Consider the following 23,298-nt stretch of genomic DNA (forward strand, 5'->3'; position numbering starts at 1 on the left):
TACCAGAGAATCTGAACTTATTTTCCTGACTTTAAACCATAAGAAATCCATGACATAAATACATAAATAATAAGACACACACTGGGATACATACCTTTTTTGTGCTGTAGGCCATTTCACCCTTCATGCGTGTTTTCATTATTTCTTATTACTTCTTGTAATAAATGCAGCTTAAATGCAGCATTATGTTGGGCGCTGCATAAGCTTTATATACAGGCCACCAGCCTGCTGCAATTCTCTGAAGTATAGGCTTTCAGTTTCAGTTACTGTGCTGATTACATTGTGAAAAGGCAGTTTGTTGATTACCAGCAGGAATAATGAGTGATTTGGGACCTTTTGTGTGGCAGCAACAGAAGTAAAAAGGAGAGCACTGTGACGTAATCAGATTTCCTGGCACCCTGCTCTAGATGTAATCAGGAACAGATGATTAAAATAAATTTCATTAACCCAAAAATGGGTTCTCAAAGATAGGTAACATTCTATTATGCTGGTAATTATGGATCCATAATTGGATTATCAACATTGTGAATGAGAATGGCTCCAGTGTTTATGTACCATTCAAAACAAAGCACTCAGGGACTTGGGGTATTTGTGTGCAGCCCCAAACATGTGCTTGACAAAAGACACAGAGACCTGCTAAGATTTTCAGATATCATTACTGAAAAACCCAGAATTTTCTGAATTTTAACCTGAGTTTGACGCACACTACACAGCTTGGTGCAAAGCAGAATGGATCAATGTTCTGACTCATCAGACCAATCAGGATTCTTACAATCTTGCATTTTATCAAATTAGCCTCAGTTTCCTGATCTTAGCTGGCAGGAGTGGCACTCGGTGTGGCCTCCATCTGCTTCAAGTTTTGACATGTTATACATTCAGAGATGCTCTTTCACATATTTGGGTTTTAACTTATAGTTATTTGAGTGACTGTTGCCTTCCTATCAGCTCAAAGCGGCCATTCTCCTCTGACATCAACAAAGCAGTTTCACACAGGGAACTGCTGCTCACTTATATTTTCTCTTTTTCAGACCATTATCTGGAAACCATAGACATGTGATCAGCAATTCTTGACATACACAGCCCCACACAAACAACCACATCACATTTAACCTCCTAGGACCTTGTGTCCACATATGTGGACATCACATTTTGGATTGTCTAGACCTAAAAACACTAATATTTCTCTACAAGTGCCTGATATCCACTTAGGAGGACATTCTACTGCCACTTTTCTATCAAAATTTAAAACAAATGTCCTCATATGTCGATCTCATTTTTGTCAGAAATAAAAATGAGGTTAAAAAAAAAAGATCTGGCAATTCTTTGTTTTTACATTCATGAGATCCCAATATGCCCAAATATCAAAGAAATATTAAAAATGCATGCCATGGAAGAGCTCAAGTCTTAGGAGGTTAAAGTTGCTTCTCTGGCTGATTAGCTATTTATGTTAAAAAGCAGTTAAACGTGTGTACTTAAAAAAGTGGCGCACGAGTAGGCCAGGGTTCTATAAATCACTCATTTGTTCTTTTCAAGTCTACGTATCATCACAGCGATATGGGAATTTCAGCAAAACCATAAATTAGTAAGTGCCTCAAAAGAATAAGTCAGTAAACAAAGCTTTTATTAACATGTTATAACATTTGTTACCAGAAAATTTACCAAAATTTATTGAAAACAAATGAAACAAAACAAAGGCTGCTTCAGTTGTAGTCACAGTTCTTCGTTAAACATAGGTAATCTCTTTTTGTTATGGCTTTTTCACATACATTTATTTTTATGACAAACCCATACAAACAGAGCTTATTCAGAGAATAATATATCTGTGTTTGAATATGTGCAGAGGATATTTAAACAGATCGCTATGAGTCCATCTTTAGCTGCACCCAGCTCAAGTATTGTTCAAAATCAGGATAAAGAAAAGGAGGCTGAATGTGCACCGATGGATCACGTTATTATAGCTGGCTGCTTTTACCAGACATCAATGGTTTTCAATTGGGGTTCAAAATTTTCGGGGGCAAGAACCTCTTGGAGTAAAGGACGTTTTCTAAAGATTTGTGATTGAGGCTTACTAATTCAGATGCATTAGGTGTAATTATATCAGCGCTTCCAGTGACCTAAAATTCATATGTATAGGTGTAACGGGTACAATTTACTATGGCTACAAGGAAAAACAAAACAAAAACACTAAATGACATCTAGATGATCATCAGGTCACGCAGTTGCTAAATATGTAAACTTTTAATCACTGTGTTCGCTGTATGGGTTTTGATCAGACACCATTTCCAAAATAGAGTGTAAATTAAAAATTAGTCTGCTAGTTTCTCTGGACAGTTCACATTAACTGGCATTAATCACCAACAACACAGTGTTTTGGGGGGATTATCAGTCATCTTTAATGGCTTGTTTTCTTCTGCACTGTGTATTCAGGAAAAGCTTTTCAGGATGAGGAGGGCTACAAAGAGGAAGCAAACAATCAGGACAGGAAAGATAGCAGCTCTTTTACTGAGGCAGACAGATGGTTAAACAAGAAAACATAAGTTTGTTTATGGAAAAGAACAAAATCCCCCTGTCCAACTGCGTGCTAACAGGGAGCAGATGGCGTCTACTTCCCAAGAAAGCTACTCTTCTTGATCACATGCTCCAAGTCGGCGTGTTCAGAGGTGTCCAGTTTGATGTCATATTTAGCCAAGATCTTCATGATGGGCCTGATTTTCAGCCACCACTGTATCTTAGGGATGCGGCGCCTGCAACAGATGGGAGGGATCATTCACTCGGATGCTTGTTATTGTACTTATATTCTTACAACATGTGAGCTCGAAAATATATATCATACTCAAAATCTGTGTCTTCCTTCAATTCAGCGAGAGGTTGGAAGGTGAGTGCCCTTTTTCTCATTCCCATCACGCAAGCGGAGTCTGCTGTGTTAGCAAAGATACGACCTAAAAGCCCCAAAGACAAACTGATTAACTCATTCATGATTCACATTCCACATGACTTACTGAAAGGAATATTCATAACATATGATTATGTATGAAAAATGTACATTTAGAATGACAAAACATGACGTAGATCTGCTACACGATTGTTGTCAATGTTTGGTTCGGCCACTTGGAAGCTTTTACATATTAGAGCATTGAACGTAAAAACAATCATCTGGTCTTCAGCAGCTTTAAAAACAGCACCCTTTTCAGTTTCTGTGAACAATTTCACAGTTTCATTGTTTATTTAACCAAAACTAAATTAAAAAGCAGAAGCATTGTTTGAAGAACTAAAGCTCACCCCGTTGTACAGCAGTTTTATGTATCACTGTATCAGTCTTTCTAATGTCCACATATTTATGGCAGCTCTGGACCTTGACTAGACTATTGCACCACCTTGATTCTTTTCTTTTCCAGCTATTGTGTTGTAGATTAGCTGGTGTGACTGAGATCATTGTCCTGCTGTGCGAGCTAGTTTCAGCCCAGCTTTAGCTGTCACACAGATGGCCTCACATTTAACTGTAGAATACTTCAATAGAGAGGTGCCCTGATCCTGTGGCTGCAAAACAAGCTGAAATCACCACCGTGCTTGACCGCTGATATGAAGTGTCTCTTCTGACCAAACACAGCACTGGGTATTATGGCCAAATATCTCCCTCTTTGGTCATGTCTTTCAAAAGGACATTGTTCTAGGAGTTTTGTGGTTTGTTTAGAAGCAATTTTGCAAATCCAAGTCATCATTTAACGTGCTAACTGAGGCCTATAGAGTCTGAAATGTAGCACTTGGGTTTTTTGCAGTTTCTCTGAGGATTGCATGGTCTGACCTTGGGGTGAATTTGCTGGGACATCCACTCATGGAAATACTGGGAGCTTTTCTGAGTGATCTCCACTGGAGAGCAATCCTCACTGTAGAATGATGGACTTTATCTGACTGATGGGCAGCAGCAGTTGCTCCTCTAACAGCTCTGCTGATGTCTTTCCTCCTTGGCATCATGTTAACACACATTTGAATGCTGCAGAGCAGAAAACCGCCAAAAGCTCTGCTTTTATAGAAGTGCTCACACTTAAAGACGATCAGTTAATCAAGTGCAAGATTGGCAGCAACTGGCTGCTACTTACCTTCTTTTTCACACATTTGTCAAATAAATCCCAAGATGATGTAACAGGTCATGAGTTGCTGTTTATCGTATGTTTTATTAACCTAATTTTAAGGTTAATTTTGATATGTACAGACTTAGAACTGACAGAAGGTGTACTTTTTCTTTGCTATGACTTTACAACATGAAATTAACTCTACATATAAATATATCAGATTCAAGAAACTTTACTTCAAAACTTTAAACAACGGCATATTTCATCATATATAACACAGAGTTTGGCTTTAAGTGCACATACCATGCCTATAGCACTCCTTCAGTTTGTCAGTAAGCCACAGAACTGCCTTGGCACCCATCTTTGTGCCAAAGTTTCTGTCGAAGGGTGTAGGAGTGCCGCCCTGCAGTTGGTAGAGGACACGCAGTTAGAATAAATCACAGAAAAATGAGGAGCAAACCAATTATTGCGTTTGGACATTTCCCCTCATGAACACACCTGCTGCATGTGTCCAAGGACATTCTTACGGCAGTCAAAGATGCCTTTTCCCTCCTCTGAGTACAGGTTGAAGATGAAATCAGTCGTGTAGTTGGAATTGCAGCTTTCATTCCTTTTGAACAATGAACAGTAAATTATTCTGCTGTTGCCTGAAAATAAATGGACTTTTATCTGGTTTCAGAGCATGAATTATGGGTCCTGTTCACAGCAGACATTGTAAAGGTGTAATAATGGCTCATTTGAATTCAACTATGACAGTGAGCCAATCAAACTAGAGCAGATAAATACAATTCTTTACTAGTTTTATTATTTAAACCGTGACTTTCCTATTTTGAAATGACATGCTTTCAGTTAAAATTGCCTGTTGTATAAAAGAACTTGTCTCCTGGGTTCTTATTGTTTTGAATATCCTGAGTTTTTGGTGTTTGTACTACAGAAAATTGAAGCACTCGCTGTGAGTTTGTGATTGATGCTCTGCTAAATCAGTGATTCACAATGACCAGAGGGTTACAACAACTGGATATTCCAAAGATTTACTCAGTAGCAGTTAACCAGATTACTGGTTTTATACCAGGCATTTACCTTCTTCCTGTTGCACTTCATTTCTTTTCCCTGCCAGAACAAAACCTACCTGAGCACCAGACCTCTCTTCACTGTTGTCTTCATCTTCTCCACCATGTGCTGGACGTTCGCCTGTGAGCAAAAGTTCACCTAATTACTTTTCAGACTCCATAAACTTTAAAGACAGAAAACTGAAACCAAAAGAGTGCAACACAACGAATTCATTATGTTTCTGTCCTCAGGAAGAAACTGCCCTCTTCAGACAGTCACTTCAAGCAATGAACTCACACTTGATGGCCATGCCCTCTTCTTCACCGACTTTCAGCTCACCTCCAGATCTTTAATGTCGAATTTTTCCTCAAAGATGTAAGCGGCATCAGCCCCAGCAGCCAGACCTGCCATGGTGGCTAAGTAGCCACAGTATCCACCCATAGTCTCAACGATAAACACGCGGCGCTTAGTGCCTGCTGCAGACTGCTTGATCCTGTCACAGGTCTGCAGAGAAACAAACCAGAAAGTAAAAGATAAACTGCTTCCTTTTTAATTTATGTTTGTGCATGTGCGTATATATTTGCTGTTCAGCCACTAACGGAGGTGATGGTGTTCAGGGCAGTGTCAGCGCCGATGCTAAAGTCAGAGCCAGGGACGTTGTTGGATACGGTGGCAGGGATAACCACAATGGGAATGCACATTTCCTCATATTTCTCCCTAGCCTGCACCAGCTCGAGGCCTCCAACATACGCCTGCAGCAAAAGAGGAGACGCAGATTCATTTTTTTTTCTGTGCTTCTAGTTTCAGGAACTTCTGCTCACTTTGAATGAGCAGAAGAGAAACAAAGCCTTCTGCCACTTCTTACCTCAAAGCCGCCAATGATCACCAAAGCGTGGATGTTGAATTTGGCGATGCTCTGGCTGATCTCCTCCAACATTTTGCCTGGAAGAGTTCTTCGGGAAGCCACGAAAAAAATACAGGATACATGTTTATTTTCTAAATATAAAATCAAATAAATGAACAAAAATGCATATTTTTACCTCTTGGTGCCCAACATTGAACCTCCTTTTCCAGTCCAGCCACTCACAGAAGTCCAGATAATGGGCTCGATCTGTAGTGAACAGGAAGATCTAACTGAGCTTATATAATAAAAGTAAAACACTTATAACTATTGGAAGACAAAGTACAGCATTTGACCCCACCCAATAAAAACAGAAGAGAAGCAGAGGTCTTTTATTTTGAAAGGCCCGTTTTTTATTTTTTTCTTTACGTGACACATAGATGCAAAAAGGGCTTCAATGGGAATAGCTCCAATTTCATGGGTACAGGGGCGTTTATATTGCTCCCAATATAAATTCCAAGCTAATCAACTGAACAACAACTGAACCAACTAATGCCACACACACGCACACACACACACACACACACACACACACACACACTGAGTACTGAGTCCAGTCAACAACTTCACCACAGCAACTTCTCTCTCTCTCTGATGCTACAAGCAAGAACACCGGTTGTTAATAACACCAGTTAACAACAACAACAACAACAACAACAACAACAATGTAGGGATATTTTTTAAAACCCTTCTCCTCACATACATAATCAGGCCCCATACTTATCCTACAAGAGCACTTTATTCTCAGACTGGGGGCTTATTTGTGATTCTTGGAGTATTTAAAAGTAGAATGGGAGGCCGAGCCCTTAGTTTTCAGGCCTCCCAGTTTGGTGGTGCTCATTAAAGTACACATTGATCTTTCTTCTAACATGTGTTTTCAGTGCTTTGTTAGCCTTTTTATGTCTTGCATGTATGTCGCCATTCATACTTAATATCTTGCCATTGTGACCACCACGTGCGATAACATAACAGTTGTCGTCGCTGTTTGATGGATGTTTTATCCTCATATTTTTTGATCTGACAGGAAACAAAACACCAGAGGCAACAAAAAGCAGTTCTAGTCTTCGTAACCGAAGTAGGAAGAAGATTCTTGCACGTGTGACACTGGTTCTCTGGTTTAAAAGGATAACAGATTACCAAAAAAATTATTACCCGTCCTTGAGCCAGACCGTCGAAACCTTCATGGACTGCCAGCATGGAGTGACCCTGGATGATGCCCAATCTCACCGCTGCACGCACGGCAGCGTTCATACCAGCACAGGGGGCGCCGATATTCATAATGGCCACATTGATGTTACTCTGCCAGCGACAGATGGACACAATGAGACAGCTGAAGGTCCTTAAACATGATTCAGTAACAACAGGGAGTCAGGACGAGTCTGGTTTAGAAGGTGAAGGTCGCTCACCTTAGTATCTGGAGGATTGATGTGAGCCAGCAGCTTGTACGTATTCCAGTTGTTTTCAAAACTCCTACACATCATAAAGGAGGGTTAGTGGGTTATTAGCTAGATTAAAAATACGGCTCAGCTGTTAGACTTTTACAGTGTTTAGTCAGAATAAACAATATAAAATTATTGTAGTCAGTATTTTAATGATTTTTCCTTTTTGTTATTAGGCATTACTTAATATTTAAATGGTATTGCAAGTTTTACTTTAAAGTTTTTTAATTGATTGCATGTGCCATCTAATGTCTAATTTGTTCAGCCCACAGAGCAGATGACATTGGCAGAGCCTGAAGCTGCACAATTCAGGCTCCATAGTTATGCAAAGTTAGTCGATCACTTAAATGTTTTATTGCTAATACTCTCTGTGAAACACGTACTTTCCTCTGAGCTTGATGGCATCGTCAAATCTGCCCTGAGCCATGGCAGCAGTCACTTCTTTTGTCTGTAAAGCGTAAAGTCATTGTAGTGTTAGTGGATATCCCTCAGAACAGGCAAAGCAACACACTAATCATCTTTTTCCTTGGGTGAAAATACTCTGACGTACCACTTGCACGCACTCCATGAGCGGCAATCTGACGGCTTGATTCCCCGACAGGGTGACGACACAGGCGGGAGTGTCTGGGGTGGCCTCCAGCAATGCCATCACCGCCTCCACTCCCATCCTGCTGCCCTAGAGGAAACCAACAGAGCCAGTTCACCAGAGGGTGTACTACGAAGAAAGTTCAACACAGCTAGGCTTTCTTTCCGTTAGCTTTCTTGACCCAGTTCAGCCCTTCAGGCTTCGTTCATGCGCATCTAATAAAAACAGGTGCTTCGCGGATTATATGACTCTTCTGTATAAAATGATCCCTATGAGCGTCACCTACTCCACTCACAGATGTTATCAGATGATGATAATGAAATGGTGACTACAAATATATAAAGATAAAAAGATAAAATATTACAGTAAAATGTAAACACACTGTTACAAATAAGACAGGAAATTAATGCTGCAGAAAACTGTTAATGTGGTGATTTAGTGCACAGAGGAGTAAAATTATTCAAGTTTATTTTATTGCAGACTGCACCCTCTGTACAACTTGTACATATAAAACAGGTTCTCCTAGCAAAGACTCTATATCCTGCTTTATATGCTGTAAATAAAAGAAATGTATTAAAAATGTTGCATTTCCAGAGGATTTTAAACCTTCTCCAGACCAGGTTACGTGTTCAAGGTAAGTTACCATGGTGATTTAGCCATTTAAAAGCTACTTTTTTTTAAGGAAACTCAGACTTTTAGCTCACTATGGTTTACTACTCCATTAATTCTTACTTCATAGTACACTCCTCATGAGTCAGGAGCCTCAGTAGAGGCAGAAGTAGAGTTGTGTACTGTGTGGATTCTACTCTGCGTTTTACTGGGACACTCACCAGGATTCTGTCGAAGGCAGAGGGTGTTCCTCCTCTCTGCACGTGTCCAAGAACAGTGGTGCGGGTATCAAAGCCGAGTCTGTCAGTTACCAACTGGACACAAACAAATCCAGCTCTTTGTTCAGTATACTGTCAGCATAGCTTACAATAATACTCGCACAATAGTAAGAACCATACAGCTTACCTTTTTGATCTGGTCAGATGTAATCGGTTTGCCATCCTTGCACATCGCGCCCTCGGCCACAATGATCACATTTAGTCGAGATCCACGGGCTCTTTGCTAAAGTAAAAAATAAAAATAAAAATAACAGAGATAAAAGTACAAATATGCATGCAAAGAGAGGATGTGGGTATCTTCAAATGAAGAAACACTTACGTCTGACAGCCTCCTGCACAAGTGGTCCTCCCAGCCATCATCTGGCGGCATCTCGGGAATGAACACCCAGTCAGCTCCGCAGGCGAGAGCCGTCACCAGAGCCAGGTAACTGCACGCATGTGTGCAAACACAAACGGTTAAGCAGCCTGATTCATAGACGTAGCCACAGGAACATGTTTTTTCGGCTGTACTTTTAAATCACAAAACCTCTTTGACAGTCACAAGATCCCACCAGTCCACTGACACAAACAATACAGAGGCATTCAGGTCATTTGTGCACCAGCATCATATTAATAAGAAGACTGTAACTGGAGAGAGTTCGTTATGTTATGCACTGTAACTACTTGTTGCAAACATGAATGAGAATAAATAAGTCACGCAAATATAATAGTCTCTCAGTCTAATGACACACACACAGATAGAGTACTGACCCACAGTGTCTGCCCATCACTTCCAGGATAAATGTCCTCTGGTGGCTGTGGATTTTGAAAAAAATGAATATGCAGAATCAGTATATCCACTATAAACTGACAGGCATAAGAAAGACGATACGTCCATTTTTTTTCTAGAGTTTTCTACCTGTACATATGTGCAAACTATTAATTTGGTTGACAGATTCACTTTTTGAATGCACAGTGGGGTCTGACCTCTGTGCAGTCGTGGTGATGGCATCCACCACCTCAATGATGCGGTGCAGTGCCGAGTCAGTACCGATGGTCATGTCAGTGCCGCAGAAGTCATTGTCGATTGAGCCGACCATGCCAACAATATTGAGGTGGGACGATTTCTTAGCTTCTTCCTCAGTGATCTTACCTGCAGACATGATACATAATCTGATGATACAAACGTTGGTTTGTTTTTATCCCCATTTTTAATTTTCATGGTTTTCATTAGGCAAATGCAGCTATGTTTAGCGCCGTTTGTCCAAGACAAATTTCCAAGTGGAACAATAAAGTTTATTCTTATCTTTCTTTCTTTCTTGCAGCCTCAGACGCACAGGCCTAGAGACTGGTTGTCAACCCCTTGGTATCTACTGGTTGCTAGGGTAAAATGCTTATTGCCAACCACATAGTGAGTGGAAAAAAATGTAAAATTCAGTTATTTAGCCCTTACTGGAGCTTGTATGAGTTGTGTGACTGAGGCTTTAACTTATAAATTTAAACTTTATGCAGCATTTTGGAAACGTCCCCAAATTTAGTTTTTAGTGGTCAAAACAAAGCACACCACTGTATATTCCTAGTGAATGCACATGCTTTTCATTATTTTCCCCTACCCCATCTTTTTGTGATGAATTAGAAGCTAATCTTGGAAGAGAGACGAGGACAGACAGATTTAGTCAGACACAAAAAGACGAGGCTGAAAGATTTGACACATTCACGATTCTCGCAGCCTCGTTTGTCTCTTTACCTGCTCGGACCAGATCAACCAGCAGCCCGCTCCACTCGGTCCTGAACTCGTTGGCTCCCGTCAGACTGCCGTCTCCACCGATTACACACAGGTTGGTGATGCCCAGCTTCACCAGGTTGCAGGCGGCCTTCATACGACCGTCTCTGGTTCTGAAGTCCTTGCAGCGAGCGCTGCCGATGACAGTACCACCCTAAGAAGAGGAGAAGCTTTTATAACTGGCTTTGAAAACATTAATGCAGCATTGACAGACAATTAACCCAACAGTGTTTTCCATAACAGTTAGATATCATCGGGTCAGCTTTATAACAGCTCATTAGGGTGGCCTGGATTCCCATGGAGTGAGGTTGCATCACGAGTAAAGACGATATCTTAGAAATCTGCCGCAGCCTCTGCTGCCATTCACACACACTTCATAAATGTCAGTGTGTCACTCCTTGCCAGACTGCTGTATTTAGACAAATAACTTCAGTATTACCACTATCCTTATATCACAGGGAGTATCACTTGCTTAATGTCATCACTCAGCTTGTTGTGATATCAGAAGCATTTACAGAAGTATCCATTTGTTACCACAAACCCACTTCCATAGAAGTTGCGATGCTGCAAAAAAAGGTAAATAAAAACAGAATCCACTGATTAGAAAATCTCATAAATGCATATTTTATTCACAATAGAACACAGAAAATATATCAGATGTTTAAAGTGGGAAAATTTTATATTTTAAGAAAAATATTAGCTCATTTTGAATTTGATGACAGCAAAGCATGTCAGAAAAGTTGGGACAGGATCAAGTTTACCACTGTGTGGCATTCCCTCTTCTTTTAACAACAGTCTGCAAACATCTGGGAACTGAGACCAGCTGGGGAACCTCTGGGAGAGGAAAGTTGTCCCGCTCTTGTCTGACATAGGATTGTAGCTGCTGGAACATTTTTCCACAATTTGTAGATGCAATGTTTTGCAGATTAGTCAGACTGAGGCTGACAAACTCCCTCCTTCATTTTTTAGGTATTTATTTGCTTCCTTTTGTTATCGGCATAAACATCGATTGTAATGAGAAATTCAACTTAGGATCCTAAAAACTGACAAAAGATGAACCGATCAGAATGAATTTTGGCCTGTTAATTGTTGATTTCTTTGTCAGGGTGACTCTTTAAATATTAATCCTTAACATAGAAATGAGCTTACAATATATATTAAAAAAGGCATTTTTAATAGTCTTCTCCATGGTACAATAAATACAGGTCTTTATTCAGCTGTACATCACTCACCAGCTGAAGCATCATAGACACACTCTCCCATGTAGCGAGACAAATGTTTTCTCCTCCATCCACCAGGCCCTGGTAGCCCTACAACACGTGACAACATACACCGTCAGGCCTGAGCTGATGGCCTCTGTCATGACTTTAACAGGAAACTCTCTCCTATGTGTCTCCATCTTATATTTAATTGCTGTATTCTGATGCCGACATGTCACCTGTATGCCGCTCAAATACCTCATGGACAAAGTAGACTTTGGCTCCAGTGTAGATGCCGACTCTGACTGTGGCTCTCACGGCTGCATTCATGCCTAAAAACACACAAATGATCTGATCTGTGATGACTGAACATTTCAAACTTTCTATCAAATATCACCCGAACACTGTCGGGCCTTATCTTAACCTTTAAGTGACTTAGTGTGCACACAGGCACATGTCAAGCCAAGAATAGCCATAAGGGAAAAGTGCATCTTGTGCATAATCTTGGCCCTTGAAGTCCGGCACACTAAAGGCCACTGTGGGACTTTGTGTTGTGGCTGTTGGCATGTTGCAGCTCTTGTTTCAATAGACAGCAGCTGTGGTTGGGGGTGTTTCTCTTGTCCATACCAGAAAAAGGTCACTGCCACTAAGATTAGCTCCAAATATGTAAAATAAGGGAACACACAAGGGGAAGAAGAGGCAGATAAAGCTCCAGAAGGATTCACAGGAGAAGCAAAACAAAAAATAGAGAGAAAGAGAAAAGTTTTTAATTAGTGTTTCATATTCACTGTGATCCTCACGTAGTCCACATTATTCTACTTGAATAAAAGCAGTGATAATAACACCTTGGACTTGAACCTTTAAACAATCTGAGTTCATCCAGTTTTAACCCCCACCACACTTCTACTCTGAGACATTACGAGCAGTGTAACATTAGGCATTGATGGTGGAGTTAATCCAAGATGTAATCCTCCTATCATGTGCTGGACTTCAAATGGCACTTGCAGCCAAAACTCCGTCAGCCTCTGACAGCTGTCATTCAGCACTGGAAAAAATGTTGCTAGCCCTTTATATTCTCTGGCTTCTGATCTTATTTAAAATGCTGTGCAGTGAGAGCATAAAATGATACTCTATTAGCATCCACGAGACAAAGAGAAACTAGGACTTCAACAGCTTGCTGGGATTCAGTGATCAGACACATCAGGAGAAGATGCTGTCTGATCGTTTTTCCACCCTCCACTGAGAATCATTTTATGCTCAAAATAAAGCAAAGCCTCATTCCTCTGCTTACCCTGAGCGTCTCCTCCTGACGTCAGCACGGCGATGGATCGTCCGACCCCCATCTTCGTGGGGTCCACAGTTGGTTGGAGGTCCTTAGACATGTTTCCAGAGGGACCGGGCAGACAGGTGGCCTTGATGAGAGGGGGGAAGAAAAGTACAGAGTGCTCTTCCTTCACTGTCTTCTCATGGGAGCCCGAGTAAATCCACTGGTTTTATAGACTACTGTTCCTGATCCTGCCCCCTCCCACAGCTCGACTAAATATAATCGGGTGCAGGGATCACCTGCAATAAACAGCAAGACAGAGAAAAACATTGCACGTGGCAGGAAACGGTTTGACTACAAAAAATAAAAAAGTACCCACACACCTACTTAGCTGCTCAATCCAAAATACTACCAACCTGTTTTAATCTGACTGGCTAAGCTGGAAGACACACCCAGGCCTGACTGGTAACAGCCCTGTTCAGTAAACAGACTTTTTTCAAAAGGACGCCCTTTAGACAACTTCTGGTGAGAAGTTCTCACCAGAAGCACATTGTGACAAAAATCACAGGGATTTCTGAGTGACTGGGGGAAGTTTTATTTAAAATAATCAGTCTATGAAAGGTTACAAAGACATTTGTAAGACACTGAGACCCTCCACATGCCCACAGTAAGAGGCATTAGGGCCCCTCCATCTAAGATCATCATGGGCCTCCTGCTCGCCCATCTCTGATGAGCCTAAAACGTTATGGTCCAAAGTTTGAATGTATACATCACTCAATGTTTAAACATAAATATCTCAAAAATCATTTAAGATGAAAGCCTGAAATTTTTACTGATTTGTATAAAAAAAGTGAATCAGGATTCATGTTCAAACATTACCTCAGATTTAATCGTGCAAAAACAAAAGGAGTTCTGAAATGTATACAAAGCTAAACCTTAAACGGAAATATTATAAAGGTTCAAATTTATGAGAAAAAAAATCATTTTAAGACAAATCATAGGTGTGTGAGCAGAAAATGACCTAAAAATCGGAATATTTGAGACAGACCAACCCATTGTCTACAAACAGCAGGCAAAGTTACCAAAGTTCCCCCAAAAGCAAGACAACAACAAGTGACCATCAAAGGGTCCCTCAGGCCTCTCTCACCTTAGCGAAGGTCAGTGTTTATGACTCTACTATCTGCAGCAAGAAGAAAACCACTGCCAGCTATCTGACTTTATGACTCAGTACACTTTTGAGTGTTTGGAGGACGTGGGGGGTCCCGACCCCCACCAAACACAGAATCTTTGAAAGAAAACATGCATGGAGGTGGAGGTTATCCGTCGTGGGGGTGCTTTGCTGCTTCTATTCAACATGCCACGTTGAGGGAAACATGTGGGTCGTCAAGCGAGACAATAGACCCAACCCCATGAATAAATGCCTCAGGGATGAAACTGTTTAGGAATAAAATCAGAGTTTCTGACTGGTCCAATACAAGTGTGGACATGAAACACACACAAGAAGTAGCTCATGCTTGCAAATTCTCCAAACAGCTTTTCTGCACAGTGAGACAGCATGGTCACAGATCTCATCTCACATTATGCTTAGTTGCACCTGATGCTTATTAAACTACTTGATTTTTGATGACTTTAGTTTTTGCTTTAAAAAACGAAAACTAAATAAATAAAAAAAATACGCACATCATTCATTTCTCATCAGTTTTCTCAAAAGCATCTATATAACAGAAAAGCTCGTCAAATAAAGCCTCGCTAAACTGTAAAGGCACAAAAACTTTTCCCCAAACCCGACAAAACTTTAATCAGAATACCTGTGGAGAAGTTAGTTTCACAATAAAAGCGGTTTGGTCCGATGTTCGCGCAGCTCGCTTTTTGTTTCCTGAGAGCCAAAAATGGAAAAAGAAAAAAAAAAGAGAGAGTTGGGGTTTTTTTTCGTTTTAAAGCGAGAAGGAAAATTCAGGGCCGGCTTTTGTCTTTGTCGTCAGTAACGACAAACCGAAAACAAGAAAACAAAATTATCAAAAAGGACCAATTTGTGCTTTGGGGGTATTTGTGTTTCGCTTAGAAGAATGGAAAGAAGAAAAAAATGTAAGGAACGTGACCCGGAAGTAGAAGTCTATACCTCAAATAAAAGCGCACGGGTTAGAATTTGCTTTCAGGTAAACAAAGATTTTATTTATTTTTGGGTTTTTTTTTTAAAACTTATATAAAAAAGTTGTCTTTTAGCAAAACGTTTCAAATATGCTCTTATTTATTTATGCAGCATGATTTAAAAGCATAATTATATTAGCTGCGTGGAGCGATCACCCTCAATTGGTATGGAGTGGCAAGAGTGCCAAAATGAAATAACAAAAATACATCGTAGAAAACATTCATTTAAATAATTATTTAAATTATTTTTAGACTTGAATGCATCTTACATTTGTAGATTGTACAGCTTTAAATTTGTCTCAAAACCCCATGTGGTCATGCAACGTGCCTGTAAGTACGTATAAAGCGATTCGTCCACATATATTTAAGGCTTTGTAACTGAGTGAAAGATGTTAGGTGTGGTTTTAGACAGTTGTACACACAGAAAGAATTTTGAAATGAGAAATGATCAGATTCATGAGCTGAACTGAATAAATTGTGCGTAGATTTTTTTCAGGTTTGGATGTACATTTGTAAAATAGTTTTACTTGTGAAGCATGAGCGCGTGAGCCCTCAAAATACACAAAAATCACTGTATGCATGAATAAATATTTAATAATATTTGAATGAAATGAAATGAAAATAGCAGAGAACAGACCTACTTATTTGTCTTTTTAAAACATATATCATGTATCTGGCAAGATGTTTAAGAATAAAAGGTCCATTAATGTGTAATGACTGGACTAATTATGAAAAAGGCAGTAAAAAAAATGGTACACCAGTATATCAAATAATATTGTTTCATCAACAGATTGTTCTGTAGATTTCTCTGTAAAGCATTATACATTTACACATAATTCTCACAGCTAGAGTTTAGAATTAAGCTGGATAGATATTAAAAACATTAATTCTGGAGCAATAGAAAATATTGGAGCACTTTAATAAATAAGCTTTACCTCAACAAATCAACAAGATATTTAAAAATTATCCCACTACACTCTTACCCCAAAAAATCTTGTGTATTTGGTGAAACAGGAACAGTATTTCCCAATGTTACTTACAGTTTGAGCTGCTTTCCTCTGCCTTTGCTGTTGGTAATTTCATTTCAAATGCAACGAGTCCACACCACCACCTATTCAACTGACTGTGACACTGCATTGACTCATTATCAGGGCTCTTTCTGTCTTGACTGTACTGGCTAACCAATCACATGCTCTGAAAGTTTAAGTAATTTTGTAAGCCTAAAATAATTAAATAGTGAAATAAATCAATTGTTCTTTTTAGGAAAAATGAATTTATATGTTATGCAATAATTACAAATGTCATCATTTATTGTTGTTATTATTATAATTCTGTATTTAATAAATAATTTATGGCTTTCACATTACACACATTTAATATATAAGAAATTAATTATGTTTTTAATAAATTATTTATTTATTTAACATTTAAATAAATTAATTATTTAATAATTATTTAATCATGTATTTATTTATTTATTTAATTTTGGCACTTGCGGTGCTCCACACATTAGGTCTGTATGAACCTGTATTTGTGCTTTTGGCATTTATCAGAAGAGCTGAAAGTCACCAAGGAAACTGGCAAGTAATGAATCAATCAAGACTTATTCATGATCAATAAAAGATTGGACTAATTAAATTTAAGTTAATGTGTGCTGGGTGGTTTCAGCTTTAACTCTGGCAGTGTTCAGTGGTTTGAGAGTAAAGGGGGGGGAAAGTAAAAAACAAAACAAATTTAAGTAGATTTTTCTTTGCATAATTTACACAAGGTACATATAACCTCCATAATGTTTCTCCTGTTGCTCCTGTGCAGGTTAGGTCTGCAGTCTAGTTCAGCATGAGATGTACCTCCATGAAAACCCGCTTTTAATCTTGATGTTACCTCACTAAGCACCAAAACTTGCTTCATGCAAACCTCTGGACGGGGATGAAATCAGCCCATGGGAGCAGAGGTGATTCAGCAGCTGGCTACATTTCTCATATATTACTCCATAACTCCTAACAGGACACCTCATCACATGACTGAACAGGATGCTTTGCATGTTTCTAGAAAAATGGTTGACCTTTATATCTGGCCAAGAAATAAAGTGCAGAATGCAAGACGGTATGATATTTTGCATCACTGAAGTGTCGTTTCCATATCTCAGTGCTACATGTGAGTGGGGCAATGATGATTTCAGCAGCTCTCTTATTCACAGGAGCACAGCAGGTAGCTCCGGATGTGTGATTTGGGAGACTTTTACATTCTACCTGACACAACTTCAAAGGGATTTGTGTCTCCTCCCGGGACCAAACTAAGGATCTTTGTGGCATTAAACGAATGTGCAAACCTCTGCACCATAGCGCCACTACTTAATTCTCTAAAATATAGCAAACTGTCAATCTTAACCAAACTTAAAGCATCACCTTCACAAACATGAAATAACTGAAGGTAAAGACATGAAACAAATATTTGTCTGACACTATTCAAAGTTCGTTTTTATCATGGGGTCAAATCCTGAGATTACTTCCCATAAATCAACAAATCTTAAATTGTGTATGTGCTTAAAACAAACAAACAAACCACACATGGCCAGACAGTAACAACTATTTATTATAAACACTGTACATCACAGAGATCCTAACCATTGATCCACATGTACACTACAGCCAACAGCACTGATCTGGTGTGGACTCTTCATTGACCTTTTAAAAAAATATTTTTTCCAACACATACATTGGACCTAGGTCCCAAAAAGATAACTTTTAATCTACTTTATTAAAAACATACAAGTGTCTGTAGTTATGAAAGAAAAACAGTATAATTTAGATATACCCTTTTTCTTTTTGGAGCAGCCATTGACCTGGCGGCGTCAGTGTTCGACAAATATTTGTAAAGTGAAGTCAGCGGCGTTTCACAGTGAAAGCAAACACTGCAACTGTGGTGCAAGTCAACTGTCCTGCAGCGGAGAAGGCGGACCAGACGAGAGATCGGAGCCAATTGGGACAAATCTCTGAAAAACAAAATCAAGACAAATATTTATTCTGACTGTGTTGTGCACATCAAACACATCCGACCACAGAGAATATTTAAGCTGCCGTCCTGATGTCCGAGTGTTCTGTGCAGCACTCGCATCACACAGAGTCTTATTGTGGTCAGTGTTAAGTGCTTTAAATCTTACATCAGCTACAGAAGGAAAAAACAACAACAGACAAATAGAACTGAAATTAGTAGCACAAACTGACTAAAAGGTTCAATTCGTGCTATAGAAAATTACACCTTATTCCATTTACACAGCAAAACCAAACAAGATAAAAATAAAGCAAATGTCGACAGTTTAATATTTATTTACCTCGTCTTACTGTGTCCCTACTGCAGACGTACACCTGTAAATCGTCCTGAACTGTACTTTTTTCAAATATGGTTTAAACAACCCGTGAATACAGTTTGGAGGTAGATCATTTTGTACATCACGTGTGCAGGGTGAGAAAGTGTGAATTAATGTAGTTTAATAAATAATTAGTAATGTGTAATTGGTGAATAATAACCTTAATCCATTTATAATTCTTATAGCTTTCTTCTGAAGCTTATAAATTGGACTCGTATTTGTTTCTACACAAGTTTCTATGAGGGAACAACAAAGTAGGTGCTCTCCATTTCTCAAGAAAACTCAACATTTTAAGGAACATATTAGCTTATTTTTAAATTTGACAGCACCGAGGGTTCGAAGATCGCAGGCATCCAATAACAGATTTTCAGCCTGGATTTCTCTGGGTTCATCGAATCCTTTAATGATATTAAGTTCTGTACATGATGAGATATTCAAAGTCTTCATCATTTTATGCTGATGAACATTTTTCTGAATTTGTTCCACAATTTGTCGATGCAGTTTGAACTTCTGCCTCTCCGAGATGCTATTTTTAAACCCAATCAAGTCATTGACCTGTTGCACATTAACCTAAACGTCTGTTTCTTTTAAACACCACTAACTTTTCCAGCCTTTTGTTGCCTCGTCACAACTTTTAGGACGTTTTGCTGCCTTCAAATTCAAAATGAGCAAAGACTTTGCTTAAAAACAGACATTATCTCAATTTAAATGTTTGACATCGCCTGTGCTGGGAAACCAGTGCATTTTGTTGTCATTTACAATACAGCGTGCCAATCTTTTGGGAATTGGGGTTTTATAATGATGTGTAAAACCACAGAGGACACATGCTCATCAGATTACCCGATTTTCTGTAATTAGCTCGCATATCTTAGACACGTCATTACAGATCGAACGACAGATGATGAAGATGTTTACGGGAAAATGATACAAATGCACAAGCAAACATCTTCTTACGCCACTCTTCATGTGGAAACTAATGATAATAATGATGCGATAATGATGCCGTAAGATTATTACTGAAGAGAGAGTGGACTCAGCACATTTAAAGCTCTATTATCTCGTCTGTAAATGTGTTTTTTTTTTTTTTAGCTTAATGCTTCTTAGATTAATGTGTGTTCAGCAAATCACTGATCTTTAATATGGACGCACTGGTACAGCTGTCTGTTTGTGAGAAAATAATGACGTGTTTAATGTACCTTTGTTTTTTCCTGGACCACTGAGTCTGAAATAAAGATGGATTGATCTTCGTTTAAGATATCTTGAGCTTCATACACTGCTGCAACAGTTATTTGTACACCGAGGGTGAAATCTCCAACTGATTTGTGCATAATTATCACACCCAATAATCAAACCGCCAAATATTATATATTTCTATAACTGATCATTATCATTGCTTTAAAACTTTTATTCATGTTCCAGAGGGTCTTCATTTGAGCTTTTCTGTGCCACCACATTTCCAAAACATGCGCGCTGTCGGTCTATTAAACTGACCGTTAAGCTGAAATGTTCACGTAAATGATCAGAGAACAGCATCCAACCAAGAATGCACTGAAATAAAGCGTAGCGACTCTTTGATGATACTTAAAAAGGCTTTGATTCTATGCTATAAACAAAAGAAGAGGTGGTGAATGTTGTTTACAGGCAAACACCAAAACCTGTTTAGTGGCATGCAGCATAGGATCAGTGTGAGACTACAGCATCTGCACTGTGTGAACAGATGAAAACAAAACGTGTCTCCTTTCAGAATTTTCTTCCAGATTATGGCTTCTCTGAGTTTTTATGATAAGCAGTAGTTTGGAGAGCCAACGTACGACTGAGAGCGCCTTTTCTTTTGTGTTTATAGTGTGTCCGTTCAGAGCGCGATCGTTTACTTTGGTCTTTCTGTTTATTTAACTTTTTCAGTCAATTCAGAAGGTGACTTTGTGCCTCTGTGAGAACATCCACTTATCTGTGTAGATGCTAGAGCTGCAAGGCCACGTGTCCTCCACAGAGAACAACTACTCCTCTGTGGCGTCTGTTTCCTTTCCACTCTTATACAGCACCAATGCACAACAACAAGTCGCCTCGAGGCGCTTTACATACTGAGATAGTGAGGTAAAGAGCCTGCAGACAACCCTAACAATAAGATGATCCCCTATGACACCTTCAGATCCCTGCTGCAACATCACCTGTGTTGTGCAGGGTCTATTTCTTTTATGTTTGTACCATCATGGTTTCCCTTTTCTTGGCTTTTCAAAATGGAATAATTTGAATAAAAGTCACAATAAATCAAAAATCTGAACCTGTGTTGTTCTGCCAACTATCATTTTCTCTAGAAGCACACTCTGAACTGAATACTTCCATCCATCCACTCAACCTTGATCCAGTTCAGGGTTGCACTTTTGCTCTAGTCCAGCTGTCATAGAGCAAAACATGAGGTCCACCCTGGACGGGTGACCAGTCCATCACAGAGCTGACATGGATAGGGAGCCACACACACTCACTATCACCTACGGCCAGTTTCGAGTTGCCACTTAACCTAACACACACGTCTTAAGACTGTGGGAGAAAGCCAGAGTACCTGGAGAGAACCCACTCAGGCAGAGCGACAGCATGCTGGTATTTTCAATTCAATAAAAAAAAAAGAAAAGAACAAACCATAAAGCAGTGATATAAAGTTTGTTACACTGCAGATTGTCAGAGCTACACTTACAGTGGACTCTTCAAAGTGCAAAATGGAGGCCAGAGGGTTTCCACAGGAAGGTCGAAGGGGAGCAAACCCAGGGGGAGCCCCGACAGACGCTGATGTGTAGGTGGCCACCTCCTCGTCCAAACGCAGCTCCTCCAGGGGAGGAAAACGTTTGCGCAACATCAACACTGCAGAACTCACAGAGCAAGTCTTCTGACCAACGAGATCTGTGACAGGAAAAAAAATAAATATCTGCAGCCTTCGTAAAAATTAATTAAAGAATCGAATTATTTAATAGCAGGAAAATTGTGTCAATTTTTGTCACTTTTTAAATCAAATATCGTGGTTCTTTTTCTCCTGGCACTCACTTTTAGTCTACACTTTAATAAATGTCACACAACCCTTTCTCCATAAAGACGACACTTGTGGTTTTCACACCACGAAACCACTCGGTTCAGAAAACAGCTTCAATGGTTACTCCGAGTCAGCTTTCAAGAGGTTAAGGGGAGTGTGATCGATCAGTTACCTCTGTGCGGGCGCTGAACAGCAGGGTTGATCTTACAGCTCGGTCCTGGCACAGCCGGCACCTCGCCGTGCACTGGCAGCCCCTTTCGCTCTTCTGGTGAAACTGGAGCGCACTGATCCTGCAGAGCGGAGTCCCCCAGCTTCTCTAAACGCGGCACTCTGAACAACTTTTTGCCCGTCGAGAAAAAGATAACAGACTCTCTGTGCTGGGCCTGCAAGAACATCTGTTCTCCCACTAACTTCTCCTCCTCCTCCTCCTCATCATCGTTGGTCCTGCTCTTCTCCTCCTCTTTGTCACAGTGAGATTTACTCTGGAGACATGAATAGAAAACAAAAATACACTGATTGTTAAGCTACTACTTTAATCAGAAGAACTTAATTTAATGTGGATCGGTCGCTTCAAATTCTCACAGCTGAGGCTTGAACTGGTCGCTGCTCGCAATCTTTTTCTGTCACATTTGCGCTCTGCTCTTCTTCGTCTTCATCAAACAGTCTCTGGACCACCTCCTGCAAAAGGTTAAAGGAACTGTAACTGACACAAAATAAAATGTGCATTTGTCCCCAAGTATATTGTAGTTACATGATTTTTTTAAAAGTAATAATTTTATAAATTAATGCAGCGCTCTCTTTCTGCTTCACCTCTTTTCCTGCGGCGGTGCCCAGAGTTTGAAGTGTTTTACATTTGGAAATTTGTTTCTTTAAGATTTAATTCCTCTGTCATTTATAATTCAGTTTGGTTTCATCATAGTCCAGACTGGGTTTGCTCATTTCATTTTCTCGTCTTTATTGTCCAATATGTTTGTTATATTGTTTTTACATCTTTTTTTGTTTTGTGTAGTGAGGTACAGTGGTTCCAAATTAAATGGAGTAGTGTACTCCCAGCGCTGATCCCAAACCTGGATAAATGGGAGGGTGAAAATAAGTGCCAAATCAACCAGTCGCACCTGTCCGCTGTGGTGACCCGTTGGGAAATAAGGTGCTCAAAGTCATGATGGATAAACATTTATTGGGGGAGTTTGAAGAGTTATTAAAACACAAGACAAAACACTTTTGAAGGCAGCTGATTCGCAGTCACACCACAGCATGTTGTCCTGACCCAGTCTACAAGGACCGACACCAAGAACATTTCCTGTAAACTTTTTTTTACCTGCATCTCTGAGGACTAAAATCGAAGCACACCATCAGCACTAATCTGATCATTATCATTATTATTGAGGCCCACAGAGAAAGACATTTCTTTTGTGCCTCGTGGAAGCTGTCAGACAAATAAAACCACAACAACAAAGACGTCACAATTACCAACACTAAAGACACAGAGAAAAAAGCGAAAATACGTGCAAGTGACACCATATCATACCTGATCAGATATTATATATCACCTGGATTTAGGGATGGGTATCGAAAACCGGTTCTTGTTGAGAACCGGTTCCCA

The 23,298-nt window shown here is 39.7% G+C and overlaps 2 protein-coding genes across 2 annotated transcripts in view; both read right to left on the minus strand.

The window, feature by feature from the left end:
• Positions 1 to 1,604: 1,604 nt before the first annotated feature.
• Positions 1,605 to 15,054, minus strand: LOC102194427 (ATP-dependent 6-phosphofructokinase, muscle type-like). The gene is made up of 23 exons (XM_005732653.1): positions 14,967 to 15,054; positions 13,186 to 13,457; positions 12,153 to 12,226; positions 11,928 to 12,005; positions 10,660 to 10,849; positions 9,900 to 10,065; positions 9,684 to 9,728; positions 9,253 to 9,361; positions 9,061 to 9,156; positions 8,877 to 8,969; positions 8,011 to 8,136; positions 7,844 to 7,908; positions 7,428 to 7,491; positions 7,174 to 7,320; positions 6,161 to 6,231; positions 5,986 to 6,073; positions 5,720 to 5,872; positions 5,460 to 5,624; positions 5,200 to 5,261; positions 4,569 to 4,680; positions 4,374 to 4,473; positions 2,834 to 2,939; positions 1,605 to 2,744 (listed from the first exon to the last, which is right to left on the minus strand). The coding sequence occupies exons 2-23, from the start codon at positions 13,274 to 13,276 to the stop codon at positions 2,603 to 2,605; spliced, it is 2,343 nt and encodes a 780-aa protein (XP_005732710.1). The 5' UTR covers positions 13,277 to 13,457; positions 14,967 to 15,054; the 3' UTR covers positions 1,605 to 2,602.
• A 2,829-nt stretch (positions 15,055 to 17,883) lies between these two features.
• The window catches only part of troap (trophinin associated protein), a 13,005-nt gene continuing 7,590 nt past the window's right edge, over positions 17,884 to 23,298 (minus strand). The window contains exons 11-14 of the mRNA XM_005732654.2: positions 22,278 to 22,373; positions 21,868 to 22,177; positions 21,366 to 21,568; positions 17,884 to 18,298 (exon numbers count right to left, since the gene is read on the minus strand). Of these exons, the coding sequence (XP_005732711.1) occupies positions 18,236 to 18,298; positions 21,366 to 21,568; positions 21,868 to 22,177; positions 22,278 to 22,373 (672 nt within the window). The 3' untranslated portion in view covers positions 17,884 to 18,235. The remainder of the gene's footprint in view (positions 18,299 to 21,365; positions 21,569 to 21,867; positions 22,178 to 22,277; positions 22,374 to 23,298) is intronic.

This window comes from Pundamilia nyererei, unplaced genomic scaffold (assembly GCF_000239375.1).
Source record: "Pundamilia nyererei isolate P.nyererei 1_Seehausen unplaced genomic scaffold, PunNye1.0 scaffold00047, whole genome shotgun sequence".
In the NCBI taxonomy this organism is placed as follows: Eukaryota; Metazoa; Chordata; class Actinopteri; order Cichliformes; family Cichlidae; genus Pundamilia; species Pundamilia nyererei.